Source organism: Panthera tigris, chromosome B3 (genome assembly GCF_018350195.1).
Source record: "Panthera tigris isolate Pti1 chromosome B3, P.tigris_Pti1_mat1.1, whole genome shotgun sequence".
NCBI lineage: Eukaryota > Metazoa > Chordata > Mammalia > Carnivora > Felidae > Panthera > Panthera tigris.
In genome coordinates, this window is record NC_056665.1 from 61895023 (window position 1) to 61909663 (window position 14641).

The 14641-nt window shown below is 57.3% G+C and overlaps 1 protein-coding gene across 1 annotated transcript; it reads right to left on the reverse strand.

Moving 5' to 3' along the window:
* Positions 1-4281: 4281 nt before the first annotated feature.
* DLL4 (delta like canonical Notch ligand 4) lies at positions 4282-13762 on the reverse strand. The gene is made up of 11 exons (XM_042989131.1): positions 13208-13762; positions 12827-13096; positions 12266-12323; positions 11154-11417; positions 10668-10728; positions 10450-10580; positions 8755-8924; positions 8367-8586; positions 6464-7166; positions 5839-5947; positions 4282-5342 (listed from the first exon to the last, which is right to left on the reverse strand). Exons 1-11 carry the CDS (start codon positions 13271-13273, stop codon positions 5337-5339), a joined length of 2058 nt encoding a protein of 685 aa, XP_042845065.1. The 5' UTR covers positions 13274-13762; the 3' UTR covers positions 4282-5336.
* Positions 13763-14641: the final 879 nt, after the last annotated feature.

The following is a 14641-nucleotide window of genomic DNA, read 5'->3' on the forward strand; positions in this document are numbered from 1 at the left end:
GAGGCGGCCCATGGGACCAGAGCCTAATGTCACACCCCGCAGAAATGCTACAGTGAGGTAAGACCTGGCTTAAGAGAATCTAGAAAAACAATCTATGTGGAGAAGTATGACTCAGGCCCACAGAGAGCCAAGAAAGTAAAGCCCCTTAAATGAGAGCAGCTGGGACACCATCCCCCATGAGCCTATTGCAAATGGGAAGGAGATTCTAGAAACTTTTAGATAGAGGAGGAAGCACAGAGTGAATGGAGTCACTGGTGGAGAGGATACCGAACAGACTGGGCCTAAGAGGACGGGCCTGGCCTGATGTTTGCCAGGGTGGGTAAGGGACAGCAATTCTTGGACAAGCCAAGTGGCATGGGCAGTGCTAATGCCCATGGCTTGCTTTGCCTCCAAACTGAGCAAGGAAGCAGGAACACTAGAGACAGACAGGCTGGCCATGCCTGGCAGGGCTTTGGCTCTGCCCTGCAGGGGGTGCCATGACATAGGACAGGCTCCTGCCCAGAGCTGACTTGTTGCTAAATCCAGACTCTGGAGATGCTAGTTACCTTGTGTCTGCCGTAGCTTTGACTGTCTTTTTGGATCCTGCATTGTGGACTCAGAGGGTCTTTGGGCATGAAGGGAACAGGCTGAGCCTGCTCTTGGCCTGAGTGTTAGAAGGGTACAGTGCTCCAGAGGCCAGGGAAAAGGTGGCAAAAGACACTTGTGACAGATCTCCAAGGGAAAGAGGACTATTGAGGACTTGGGGTCCCGCCATCCCTTCCCAGAGCCAGGGTCCCCTTTTTCCTATTCCCACATCAGAGGCTGACCTAAACAAGTAGTGTTCCTTGAAGACAGGGGCACGTCAGGAAACAACGGTGGAGACAACCTGGGATCTCAGTCACCTCCTTGATCCTAAGGCTACTGCTGGGACTATCCAGCCAGCCTCCAAGCTCCTTTCTAGCCCACCACCCATCCTGTGGGCTGGGAGAGTAGAAGCCCCAGAAAATGGTTTGTTGGCATAAGCTTGAGGATTAACCACCATTGGGGAACTCGTTGCTGACGAATATTTTCATACACCAACTCATTCCAACCTCATAGTAATGTGCAAGAGGTATTAGCATCCCCTGAGAGGTTAGAGATAATTAACTGGATGGTTAGCCTCCTTGGGCAGAGACCATGTTTTATTGCCAATGACTGGCGTATAAAAGGTGCTCGATCAGTGTGGAAGGAATGCAGAAATAGATGGACTTGTGTCCCAGGTCACCTGGCAATGAGAAGTGTTGCTGCAAAGGAACTTCAGTCTCCCAACTCAGACCCGGCGCCCTTTCCAGGGCTGAGGACTGAGGACTGAGGACTGGGAGGTGGTGGGGGGAGCTGTCTGTAGGCGAAAGAATCTCGCTTCTCTGGATACCCTGAGGCGTATTTCCGGGAGGCTTGCGCTGAGCTCTCTTCAGTTTACTCCCTCGGGGTGGGGGCCTGTAGAGAGCTCTGCGCCACAGAGACAAAAACTGAACTCGTGGCCGCCGCCCCGTCCCCTGGCTAGTCTCGTCGGGGCCCCAGGACTGAGAAGGGCTGACCCCGGACCCCCGGCGAGAGACTGCGGTCCCCAACCGTGCGCAGCCCCGCCGGCCGCGCAGCGCCCTCTGGTGCCGGGCAGCGGGGACCCGGCAGTCCGGCCCGCTGGCCCGCCGGCGACACCCGCTTGTCGCGGCCCCGGCCCCGCGTGGACTCCCAGGCCGGGGGCGGGATTAGGGGAGGCAGGAGGTGGAGACTAGCGGGTGGGGGCGTCTCCGAGAAACTCGCGGCCTTCGGCAGCTTCCCGGCCCGGGAAGTGAGCCGGGGTCGGGAGGCCGCAAACAGGAAGTCGGGCTGTAACAAAGAGCGCGGGGGGCGGGGAGCTGCGGGACCTCCGGGGCGCCCGGCGGCGGCGGCAGCTGCGGCAGGTGGAGTGCCGGCACAGCGAGAGCGCCGCACCTGCATTTTCCGCCGCGCGGGGCTCCGGGTCTGCCGGGATACGGCTGGGCCAAGGGGCCGAACCGTGCGCCCTGGGCGCGGCCACCCGGGGAAGTCGCATCCTCTCCCCGGGAAGGGACAGTCACAGTTCCCTGAGTGAATCACTTCCATCCCCTTCCCGGAATGCTGCAGGCCACGTGGGACGGAGGGCTGGGTTCGCCGATCCTGCTTAGGAAGGGCTGGGAGAGATGCAGGGACAGGAGAGCCTTGTGTGTGGGTCCCCATCAGAGGTGTAGCATCCATCCATTACTGCCTGAGTGTGATGGCCTTATCTAGCCTAGGATGGAGGGAGCGGATAGGAGCCACTGTCCTTTTTTCCTACCCCTTAACCAGTCTGACCTTGGTGCTAAGGCAGGGGAGGGGGCCCTGGTTTAACAAGTAGGATAAAGGCATTCCTCCAGTCACGGCCTCTTACTGACTCATCTCCCCACAGAGAGATGCAGGTGGTTAGGAGCCAGTGGGCCCTGGAAAAGCAGCTGTCCCCAGAGCTGGAGGTCACCATGGGGCCAGATTAGCCTTTGGGCTGGGCACTGCCTCCAGCCTGTTAAGGAACCACTGAACTCTGATTTCTCTTATGAAATACTCGGGCGAATGAAACGGCATTTGCTAAACCATGGAGAGCATTTCCCAGTGCTCTGTTTGGCTTTGTTTCTGCCAAGCCTGGGACCTCTCCTGTATACCTGAAGACTCCATCAGGAAAGTCTTGAGTTACCTATGAGAAGGGGCTGGACCCTCAGGGCGTGACCTCCAGGCTAGGGATAGGAGGGCTTCTGCTGTGGCCTGTTCACACCCCAGCTGCTTGGCCCTGCTTCTTCTTGTCACTAGAAGTGGGGATACTGGTTGGAGCTGCTGAATCCGAACCTGTGCTTAGATCCCCTTTTTCCCCAGAAAGCCTATGTGGTGGGCTCTTCCGGCTCCGTGGCTAGGGTATCAGAGCCAATGAGTGGGTTTGGCTAGTCAGCTACCCTCCAAGGCTCTTCTCGGAGGGGCTGACTGCTGGTGAAGCTCAGCACAGCCTGGCTGTGTGGACGTGCAGGCTCGCGGGTGTCCTACCTGTCCCCCACATGGGAGCCTCGTCATCTGCCTTGTGTCCCAGCCCAGTTTCCCCAGCCCCCAGGGCCCGGGAGCTGCTTTCCTGTTTCATTTTGGGCAGGAAGAGTGAGGTCGTGTTGTTCTTCCCCCTGCTGCCGGCTCAGGCTGTGGGAACGGTTCCCTGAATGCTTTCCTGTTTGATACCCTGTGTGTGCAATGAGGGGAACAGGGAGCAAGAGTGAGGCTTGGAGCGTGTGGGTGAGTGTGGGTGAGCTGAGGTCCCTTGCTCCCAGGTCTCTGGTATAAGCTCCCAGGTCAGGGAGGTCGAGAGCCCACTGCAAGAGGGCACTGCACACGTTTGGACTCCATGGGGAGCATCTGGTAGGCCTATGTTGCTTTACTGTGGACAGGCTGAGCTGGGAGCATCTGCTTGGCTTTTTGCCAGCAGCTCAATTTTTTCGTCATTTATTCTCCATGCCGTATGCCTGTGGCTGTAGAGAGAGAGGACTGTGGCCCCCTAGGGACCACCCCTAGGACAATCCTGCACCTTAGAGGAAGATAGACATGAAGTAGAGACTGAAACTCGCTCATTAGTGCCTCAGCCAGAGAAACCTGGTCCCAGGGAAGGCTACCTCCTTCTCCTCTCCCTGCAGTCTTCAATAAATTCCTGCAGCTCTGGGTGGACCAGGTGTCCAGACTCAGCACCCTTGCCCAGCTGCAAGGAGTGCAGACCTAAGGTAAGGCCCTCCCCACCAAGACCAGTGCCCTACTGGACTGAGAAAAGAGTATGTAGGTGCCAGTCCATCTAAAACCCTGCAATGGCAGGAGAAAGGACCCTGATGTCATTATGGTTCAGAGACCCCATTGTCCAATAAGTGAATCCTTTTGAAAAGAGGAAAACAGGAATTTCCCCAAATTCCTCTATCTCCCAGGCTGACTAGGGAGCCCCACAACTTTCAGGCTTAAGGAAAGAAAGGATAATTCAGGTCAGGGGGCATATCCCTCAAGTTATGGTGGAAGCACAGGGGGAAAGCCAGCAGGCGGGGAAGGCTGGCATAGGCCTGGGACTGGATGGTGAGACGGGGCTCTGCAAGGACTTGGAAGGAGCCCGCCAGGCCAAGACCAAGTGCATGCACAGGTCCTGGGGGTTCTGGCAGGGCGGCCAGCAGCAATATGAGAAGGGGAGTCAGAGAGGATAGAGAGAGGATTCCCACTCTGCCATCACAAAGACAGGACCCAAGAAGTAATAAACTCCTGTACACGTCTGTTCCATATTATAAATACACATTATATACAAAATAATGTTATAAAATGTAGAAAGGTCAGTGCTTCTGATTCTTAAATTATCGAAATACTAGACTCCAAAATAAACTACAAAAAAAACAAAATAAAAACTCATATTATTGATTTCTGAAGATCGGCTTCAAGGGCGGTCTGGGGGCAGTAGTGGGTGTAGGCTCAAGGCTGTAGGAATGGTTTGAGGGACGAAAGGGCCTAGGCGGCAACAGCACCTCACTTCTCCCTCGCTAGAATTTCCAGCATCACTGCCCTGAGCTCCCCATTTGGGCCTGGTGTCCCTGGCTGACAGATGGGGCATGCCCTCCACCTGTCTGCTCACAGGAACCCAGAGGCACGCAAGGCCAGAGGCTGTGGAAGCCAAATGAGTCTTACCAACAGCCCTTCCCAGAGGGCCCTGGCCAGGGAGAAGCTGGAGTGGAGTTATGAGCAAGGCCCACATGCAGTGGTTGCAGGCACGGGGCAGAAAGTGCTCCTCCCGCTTCAGGCGCTCACCTCACCTGCAGGGCAACTCCTGCCAAGAGCCGCACCTGGTGGTATCCTGGCCCACAGATGGCCCTGCCCATACTGGCCTCCTCTCTCCTCTCTGATTTGGACCCAGCTGTCACCATGGAGCCTGGGCCAAAGGCACTTTTGGAAACACAGATGCCAGTGGAGGCCACAGCAGCTCCAGGCCCCAGGGGACCACAGCCTCTCCCTCTGGAACAGAGGCCAGATCCCCAGAGGAGCCCTCTGAAGGCCACAGCTGGCAGGGCAGGTCCCAGTGGCACCTCTCCTCTCTGTTCCCCTGGCTGGCACGGCCGCCAAGCTGATGCCAGACAGACACCCCAACGCGTGGAAGGGTACTGCGTCTCTTGGCAAGTTCACAGTCTGTCCAGGTCATGCCATTCCCTCTTCCTCCTGAGAGCAGCACGTTGCATATTAAGAAATGTCCCATCCAGGATGCAATGTAAACAATGCAGAAGGAAGATCCAGCTGCTGGGGCAAAGCTGGGATGTCCTGGGAAGGCTCCTGCCTTATACCTGGGGATCACGTGGAAAGTGGGGAGGTAGGTTACCCTGGAGCACTGGCACTGCCTCCAAGGCTACCCTGGGCCTCCCTGAGAGAAGCCACTCAGCCAGCTGGGGTAAAGAGAAGAAGGTGGGGCAGCCCTTCCCAGACTTCTGCCCTGATACATGCACTGCCTGGGAGCCTGTGTTCGTGAGGTGGGCTGGTGGAGGAAGCAGCAAGAAGGGGCAGGAAGGGCACACTCTCATCAACTGCTTGAAAGCAGTGCCGGGGAGCTGGCCAGGTGCCGTGGTTGCCCAGCCCAGCACTAACATAGCAAGAGGAGCTAGGCCCAGCTCCTGTTTCACACCCTCTGTGGCAACAAGGCCAGCCGGGACCCAAGAGCCACTGAACCTGGCCTGCCAAGGAGGGGTTCTGACCCACCCGGGGGTTGAAAGTAACCAGGCCTCTTTCCCATCCCCAAATGGCAGGTGGGGACACGCTGGAAGGGAAGGCGAGCCCAGCACTCACCTCTGTGGCAATGACACATTCGTTCCTCTCTTCTGATATCAAACACACAGACTGGTACATGGATTCCCTGGGGGAGCATATCGCTGATATCCGACACTCTGGCTTTTCACTGAGGGAACACAAGACAGGCCGGTGAGGGAGGGATGGGAGAGGGATGGTGGGGCAGATGGAGCGCTAACTTGGATGATGGAGAGCCAAAGGGCCCTGGCAGGGGTGGCTCTGAGAGGACACAGGGACCAAGGATGCCCAATGCTAGCCTGGGGGAGCAGTTAGGAACAGCCCCTTATGAGAGCCACAAGACCCCCAACCTTACCAAGGTCTCAGGCCTGAAAAAAGCCAGCACTGCCTCTACAGGCAAGCCATGCAATGGAAAGATGGAAGTCAGAAGAGACACAGTGTGGACATATGACATTTGTGAATGAATGGATGAATGAATGCATGAGGAAGAGGCATGAAGGACCCCTGGCAGAAATCTTGTTGGAGGAGCTTTCTGTCAGTAGCAAAACTCCCTGTTTGTTTAAGAGCAGTCAGGGGCCTGGTGCCAGCCTTCTGCCTGCCCTGGGGAGCCCAGGGAGTACCATGCAGGGCTCTGTGGCCAGGCCCTGGGCCTCCAGGCACTGCTCACCTGTGTAACCTCAGTGGCGCCTTCTCCCCTAAGCTCTTATCACTGTGGGAATACTTCCCCGCCATGGTCCCTCGCCCCAGAGGCCCCGGGGCCAGATTATAGTCCAGTGTGTGGTTCTGTTGTTTGCCACAGTTGGACTTGTCCAGGCCACAGTCCACTTCCAGCTCCTTCTTCTGGTTTGTGTTCTTGAGCTGGGCTGCAGGGATCAGGTTGTCCTTCTGGAAGTCTGACAAGTTGTTCATGGCCTCCCTGCCGCCATCATCAGGCCGCCGAAGTCGCAGCTGCCGCACTGCCACTGCCACCATGCCCAGCAACACCAGCACCACCACCAGTCCCACGCCCAGAGAGACAGCCACCCAGGGGAAGCTGGGTGGCATGCTCATAGGGAACTCGCAGCGGCTGCCCACAAAGCCATAGGGACAGTTGCAGACGAAGCTGTCCCGGGAGAGGCCAGGGTAGCAGGTGGCCCCATTGAAGCAGGGTCCTGAGACACAGGCGTCACCAGGAATAGGCACCTCGCAGCGCCGGCCAGAGAAACCAGCAGGGCAGGTGCACATGAGCCCATTCTCTAGATCATGGCAAGTGCCGCCGTGGGCACAAGGGCTGCGGGCACAGTCGCTGATGGGGAGTTCACAGTGGAGGCCTGTGAATCCAGGACGGCAGCGGCACATGCGGTTCGGACCACGGTTCACGCACTGGCCCCCTGTGGGTATATATGGGGCACAAGTCAGCAATCACCTTGGAACCCCCCTGGTGCCGTGGGTAAGTGCCCTACCCCAGATCCCACTACAGAGAGCACTGTACCAAGGGTCAGGAGACCTGGGCTTGAGGGTGCCTCAGGCTCTGTATGCCTCAGTGAGCTCATGTATAAAAACTACGGGCATCTTACAGAGCTTCACAGTAGAATCGAACAGGTATGCTTGGGTTTGAATCTCAGCTGTCTCCCTCAAGCTGAAGGGAACCTGGCACCTGTTGCTTTGCCTTATTCTAAGCCTCAGTTTCCTCACTTGTTAAATTAAAGTTTAATGCTATCCCCTCCATAGGAGATCTCTGAGGGCTAGGTAGAATGACGCATGAAGGGAGGCGCACATGCCTACTATATAGTAAATGCTCAAATAAATAAATGTAATTATCAGTTAATAGAATTAACACAGTGATTAGCTAGAGAACAGACTTCATCTCAGCCCTTCCAACTCCTCTCCAGCTCCTGAGGCTTCTCTCCTGCATGGAGCTATCTGCCTGCCTCATGGAAGGTCACCAGGAGGCCAAGGAGACAAAGATAACCAGCATGACTTGCACCCCTAAAAGTTGCTGAAGATTTTATTTTTTTAATTTTTTAAGATTTGATTTTTAAGTAATCTCGACACCCAACACAGGACTCAAACTCAGATCAGACTTGGCCAGATCACCGCCAAGAGTTGCATGCTCTACGGACTGAGCCAGCCAGGTGCCCCAAGATGCTGAGCATTTCAGATGTCTTGTGCCATGCCAGGTTCCAAATGGCCACGGGGCAAGGTGACACCTTCAATAGTAGGGCCCTGACTGTGCCAGCCTCCTTCTAGGAGGGACACAAGATCTCACATGTCCCTCTCCCGAGCCCAGGACTTCCTGGGGAGGGCCAGAGGCCACCCAGAGCCAGGAGAGGGCTCTGATGTGAGGATAAGAAGTGAAGCAGGGTACCCATCACTCCTCCTCCTAAAGCTTGCACCCACTGCCCACCTGCTCCTCTTCCAAAGCCACCCAGATGATTACATAGGCTCTTCACTGTCCAGAGCAGGTTGGGACCATCTCAGCCTGCCTAGAGGGACAGACCCGGCCTCGCTCCTCTCTTGACCCTCCCTCACCAGAAGGCGCTCTTAGTCCTAAGACTGGCCCACTAGGTTAGCGAGGCAATAAGACTCACCATTGGCACATGGGTTGCTGGTACACCTGTCCACCTTCTTCTCACAGTTGGAGCCCATGAAGTTGGGGGGGCATTCACAGGCATAGCTGGCCCCCTGGTTGCGCTCCCGGCAAGAGCCCCCATTGAAGCAGGGTGAGTCTGCACAGCTCAAAGTGCTGTGTTCACAGTGCAAGCCATAGTAGCCCGGGGGACACAGGCAGCGGTAGCCATCCTCCTGGTCCTGGAGAGAGACCAAAAAGGGGCAAAAGTCAGACCCTGGGGGGTAAGGATGCTAGGTGCTAGACCCCACCTGCCCACAATGTCTGCCCATGGCTGCACATCCACTGGCCGCCTGGGGTAGGCATGCCTGGGCACTGCCTGGCCAGATCACCGCCAGCCTGAGGCTCACCTTACAGCTGCCTCCATTGCGACAAGGGTTGCTATCACACTCGCTGAGCTCCAGTTCACAGTCCACGCCAGTGTAGCCTGGGCGACAGGTGCAGGTGTAGCTCCGCTGCCCACTGTTGGAGCACGTTGCCCCGTTCTTGCATGGAGAGTGGTGGGTGCAGTAATTGAGATCTGTGGAGGCAGGAACCAGCCAGCTGAGGAGGGCTGTAGAATGCTCCCTACCTCCAGGCTCCATGTAGTGCAGGTTCACTGTCGGTGTTTGGCCCAGAGGCTTCAACTCAAAGTTGTCCTGACCCAACTACCCTCCCTCCTCCTCCAGTCATGTATATCAAGGCACGTTGAACCACATCTGACTGGTGCAAGCAGCCAAAGTTGAAAAAAACCACAGATGGGACAATTGCCTGCTAGGAAGCTTACAACAACTGGCCACCAGGGTAGAATGAAGAGAAGGAAGAGGAGTGGATGGCAAGGCCACATGTTGAGGGGGAAGTCAGAAAAGGTTTCAGGGAGGAGGGGCAGCTGAGATTCACCCAGAAGGAGGGATAAAATTTTAACAGGTAGAAATGGTAGAGAGGGGTCAAAGCCACTGTAAGTAGTGGCCAGGTATTTTAAAAAGGGAAATGTGTTACAAGAGTATTTTGAAATATAAGTGTTTGTTTTCTTATTTGAGAAGGACAGGGAGGGAGCAAATGTAGAGCAAATATACAGACTGTAAGGGCTATGTTTACATATGATGAGTATATGACCGTGTCACCTGGGAGCAAATGTGGGAAGAGGAAAGAGAATGGGCAGGAACCAGGTGTGTATGTGTGTTTGGGGTAGGGGAGAGGAGGGAGAAAGCAACACACACACACACACACACACACACACACACACAGAATACAGGAGCTGAATTCCAAGCCCCTCATTGCCAGCAAGTCAGAGCCTAGACAAGTTCTTTCTATCCTGGCAAGCCCCCTGCCCACCCCTCCCAAGCCTGGTGCTGGTGTCTCCATGGCAGCAGCCACCCTATTTGACCCTGAAAATGGGAGACACATGCTGCAGCTGGCTACCAGGATGAAGGAGAAGAGGCTCCCTCCCCCCCCCCACCACGGTTGGGGCTGGCAGACTCCTGTACAGCCAGAAGAGTGACCAGCCGCCCTCCCCAAACCCAGAACTTGACTGTGGGCTCAGGCAGCTGCCTGGCAAATGCAAATGGGGAAGAACAAGGGAGGCTGTTTCTGCCCACAGCAAGAAGTCGGTTAGATGTCACTCCGCCCAGAGGCGCAGCTCACCCACAGCCTCGGGGCAGCTGGTGGGCACACCCCACCAGACAGCTGTTTGAGGGAGAGCTGCTCAAACAGGGCTGGCAGGTAAGCAAACACTTAGGGGGTTAATAGGTAACTACAAGGTAGAAAGAGGAACTAAGCCCAGCATCCCTCCTCCTTGGCCTTGCTGGAATTTGAGTGCAACTTCCAGGCTGCCAACTTGTCATCCTCTGGGCTTCACCAGCCACCCTGCCTCCCCAGCACCTGAGCAAGAAGGACCCACAATCTCATTCTAGGCCAATTGTCGGGATCCTTAAAAGTCCTAAACTCCTTAAAGGATACTGGGAAAGTCAAGTCAGTGGTGGCCACGTAAGAAGTGTGACACTTCTGGTTCCCACCCCGTGCCCATCTCTCTCATGCCCTCTGCATCTCTCTTTGCCCTGACTCACCTTGGTCACAGAATAGGCCCCCCCAGCCCTCATCACAGGTGCATTGCCAGGGGATGCTGCAGGTGCCATGGCGACAGCCATTGTGGGGGATGCACTCGTTGCACAGGCGTCCCTGCCAGCCTGGGCGGCAGCTGTTGAGCAAAAAGAAAAGCTGACCATGAGGTGAGGGCTTGGCCAGGAGACAGTTCCCTCCTCACTGCTTCCTGTCCCCTACTCACATGCATTCTGCTGGCTTGCTGCAGTAACCATTTTGTTCATGACAGCCAGAAAGACAGACAGCTGAGGAAAGAAAACAGAGCTGGGTGAGGGTGGAATTCCAAGGACTCTTAAGTCCGACTCTCCCTCTCCTGGCCCTGGGGTTGCCCCCCAGCTCTACTGGGCTCACTTCCCACTCCTGGCCTCCCAGAGGAGCCATGGGGGCATAAAGGGAAACAGTGGCACAGGGAAGGAGAATCCAAGCTGGATGGAATGCAGTAACAGGGTCATTTGGACTCTGGCAAGATGGGGAGGAGCACTAAGAAGAGAGAGGTCAGAGTCCACACCTGTCCTAAGCATCCCCACCTGTTCCTGAGGCCCAGCTAGTGGGCAGCCCAGACCTGCTCAGTGAGGGAGGTAGGCTGTGGCCAGAGAGAGGCCACTGTGTTTGCTCCAGGGACCGCCCCCCCCCCCACACACACCAGGTAGACAGGAGCTTGGCTGCTTACGCTGTTCGCAGTACTCCCCAGTCCAGCCGGGTAGGCAGGACAGGCTGCCATCTGGCTGGCACACGTAGTGGCCGAAGTGGTCATTACGCTTCTTGCACAGGCGTGAGCAGCTGTCCCCATAGTAGTTGTCACTGCAGATGACCCGGTAAGAGTAGCGCAGCCTCGTGGGAGGGCTGGTCTGCTCGTCCAATAACCAGTTCTTGCCCACAGCTAGGGAGCCCTGGATGGCGATCTTGCTGATAAGCGCGTCTGGTGGCAAGGCCTCTGAAGGGGCAGAGGGCCAGGTCAAGGAAGGGCAGCCAGTCCCTGAGAGTGCCAGCAACTGCTGGATCAAACCAACAGTCCAGATGATCCCCACCTGCCAGCAAGCACAGGCCAGAGGAACCCAAGCGACCCACTGCTTAGCTTCTAGGTGTGTGTGTGTGTGTGTGTGTGTGTGTGTGTGTGTGCGCACGCACGCGCCGGTGGGCGCTGAATGCCTGATACCATTCAAAAAAGGGACAATAGAAGGGTGTTAAGATATCCCAGTGTTCTGGAGGCAGACAGACCAAGAAAGAGGAAAAGAGGTCAAAATGAGGAAGGAAAAAAAAGAGAGAGAAAGAAAAAGGAAAAAGGAAAGAAAGCCAGGCTGGAAGGACACTGTGAGCAAGGGGTCCTCTGGTGCCCATTCAAGGGTTCTGCCCTCAGAGATGGGTAATGCTTTTCTTTTTCCTTTTCAAAGTGAGAATTGTTGTGCTGCTGAAATATCCTTTTCCTCTGTGTCAGAACAACATCCCAAAGCCATTATTCCCTTTCCAAAGGAGCGGAATTCGCAAAAGGTGTAAAATACAGGAAGGGGCCCGTCAGCGGCGCTGGCAGCTTCGGCCTTTCTCACCGCCGTGCTCCCCGCGTTCCCACGCCAAAAATAACCCGCAGGAAACGCAATTGTGCTCAGAGTCCAGGCAGCGGGCGGAATCCGAGCATCCAGCGCGGGGCGCAGTTCCAGGCTGAGCTTAGCGTCCTGCCCCCCCCTCCTCCCCACCTCCACCCCGCACTTCCCCCGCCTTTTACAGGTTAACTCTTTCGGCGCTGCGCTGTGTCGCCCCCCTGTGGCGGCAGAGCGAGCTACTCACCTGGCCTCAGGTCGTCTCCTGGCGCGTGCCAAGCTTCAATGATGAGTGAGAAGGTACCCTGGAGGCCAAAGGAGGGGGCGGGGGAAGACAGAGAGAGCGCGAGATGAGCAAGGGGGGGAGATGGGGGTGCCTTGCGGCAGCGGGTTTAATTAATCTAATTGCAGGATACAGTTACGGCTCCCGGGTCAACATAACGTGTCTGTGCGCCGCATCGCGCGACCAGGGAATATGAGAGGAGAACCCCGAGTGGGACAAGGGTTAGGAGATAGGGGAATGTTAGCGAGTCATTCGAAGGTGGGAAACGCGCCGGGGTAGTAGGTAATAAAAATCATCCCAAGAGTTGGGAGAAGATAGGCCTTAGAAGTGGGAAGAGGGAGCCTGGTGAGAGCTTTCCTGAGGATGAGGTCCCAGGAGAGAGTCGGAAGAAAGTATCAAAAGAGAGCGCCCTTTGTTTTTTGTTTTGTTTAGTTGGAAGCGAGGAAATCTGGGGAGAGGGCTTTGGGCCCAGGGAGCCCCCTTCACGTCTTTCGTGACCTCCCAATGCTCCCCGGCTGTGCTCACCGGCCAGGTGAAATTGAAAGGGAGTTGAAGAGGGTTGCGTCCCCCGCCGCTACTATCGTCCCCGACGGCGAAGGAGTTGGTGCCCAACACAGGCGTCGAGACGCTGCCAAAGGTGCAGGGCCCGGGCGAGACGACCGCCTGGAAGTGCTTAAGGCAGACGCGGAAGAAGGTCCTGCAGCCGGGTTCGCACGGCCGCCCGCTAGCCAGTACTCCGCGCTCGTTGGCAAACTCCTGCAGCTGCAGCTGGAAGACTCCGGAGCCGGCTGCGAGCTATTGCACAGAGACCGAGGGAAGGAAGAAGGGGAGCGGTCAGCTCGGCAGACGCCCAGGGCTCAGGCTCAGGGAGCGGCGGGAGGGGGTGGAGGGGGCGCGGGACGTTACCTGCTGCCAAAGTGTCACCAGCAGCAGTAGCGCCCAGCTAAAGGCGCTACGGGACGCGGCTGCCATCCCCTGGAGCGTCGCTCTCTCCCCGCGCCCGCCCTGTAGCTGGCTTCGTTTGGGACGCCGCTTTCCCGCGCGTCTATCCGCCAGAGGGGTCCCTGAGAAGCCAGGCTCTTCTGGGGCTTTCCTCCCGCTTCGCCTTCTCGCTAGCTCTGCTCCAGCTGCGGCGGTAGGTAATCCAGGTGAGGGCGGCTGGGCGGTGGCCGGACTGAGGACGTGTCCTCGGGCTAATCCTGGGGCTGCAAGCGGGCTAGTGCCCGGGTACAGCGCACTGAGGCGGTTCGAGCTGCGGCTCTTGGCCTCGTGTTTCCAGCTTGCGCTCTGAGCCGCTACTGAAACCTGCGCGCTCGGGAGCCTTCCTTATATATATTGGCTCCTCTCTTCGCCGCCTGTCACTCAGAACCCATGGTCACTCTCCCCTCCCCTCCGGGCCTCCAGCGCTACAGCCCCAGCACGGCCTGGAGGGGGCCTCCGCCCCCGCCATCCCCTGTCTCCGTCAGCCAGTCAAACATAGGTCCCCGCCCCTCAGTGGCGCTCTCAGCCCCTAGGTCCCCTAAGTCTGCGCGTGCCAAAGTGACCAGTTCTCCGCGACCAAGGGGTTACGGGTCGAGACCCCGGCGATGGGAGGAGGGGGAGGGCCTGGGGGAATGGGGCGGGAGGTGAGCGAGTGGTTCCCGGATGGTCTTGGAGGCGGAGACACTGGGGAGTCCCGGTAGGCGGTCTGTCCGCAGCCGGCGCTAGTTACCTTCAGCCTTTGAGCAGGTAAAAGAAACTTAAGCTCGCAAAGCGAAAATAGCACGGAAGGACTTGGATCTTCTTCTTCCCGGAGCTTCGGAAGTTGTAGTCTCCTCGGCCCGCAACCTGTGAGCGCCCACCCACCTCGCGTCCCCAGCGCAGGAGGGAAGCCAGCGGACGCTTTAACCTCTCAGTGACCACACTGGCCAAGGCGAGGGACTTGAGTCTAAGACTGTGGGGCTCTCAAGGGCTCCCATCCTCCACCTGGTAGGCGTCTCCCTCCCTACTTGCGGGGGGCGTGTCCAGCGCGTGCCTTCTCCCTTCTGCCCCCAGCCTGGGTTCCACTGGTGCCAGCCCCTAGACGCGTGGTCCAGGAGATGAGGGAAGGGGGCGTGGTCCCCGAGGTCTGAGAAGGGGGGGGCGCGTCCTCAGCTGTATGGTAATGAGAGTCTGACCCCGCCTCCAGCGCCTCACCTCACCTGGGTTCTGCTTCAATTCCACTGCCCACAGTCTCCCCCCACCCCAGCAGCCCCAAGCCCCTTCCCGCGTCCTGTCGCTCCGTTGGGGCAGGGTGGAACTCCCCCGGCTCCAGCGTTGGCTCAAGCCACTAGAGAGTCCTGGTGAGGGGCTGAGGTCGGG

Excerpts from the sequence above, each read along its gene's own strand:
- DLL4 (XM_042989131.1), bottom strand. The coding sequence starts at position 13,273 with ATGGCAGCCGCGTCCCGTAGCGCCTTTAGCTGGGCGCTACTGCTGCTG. Across the intron at positions 12,324-12,826 it reads CTTTCAATTTCACCTGGCCG|GGTACCTTCTCACTCATCAT; the intron begins GTGAGCACAGCC and ends TTTGGCCTCCAG. Across the intron at positions 10,581-10,667 it reads AGCAAGCCAGCAGAATGCAT|CTGCCGCCCAGGCTGGCAGG; the intron begins GTGAGTAGGGGA and ends TTTGCTCAACAG.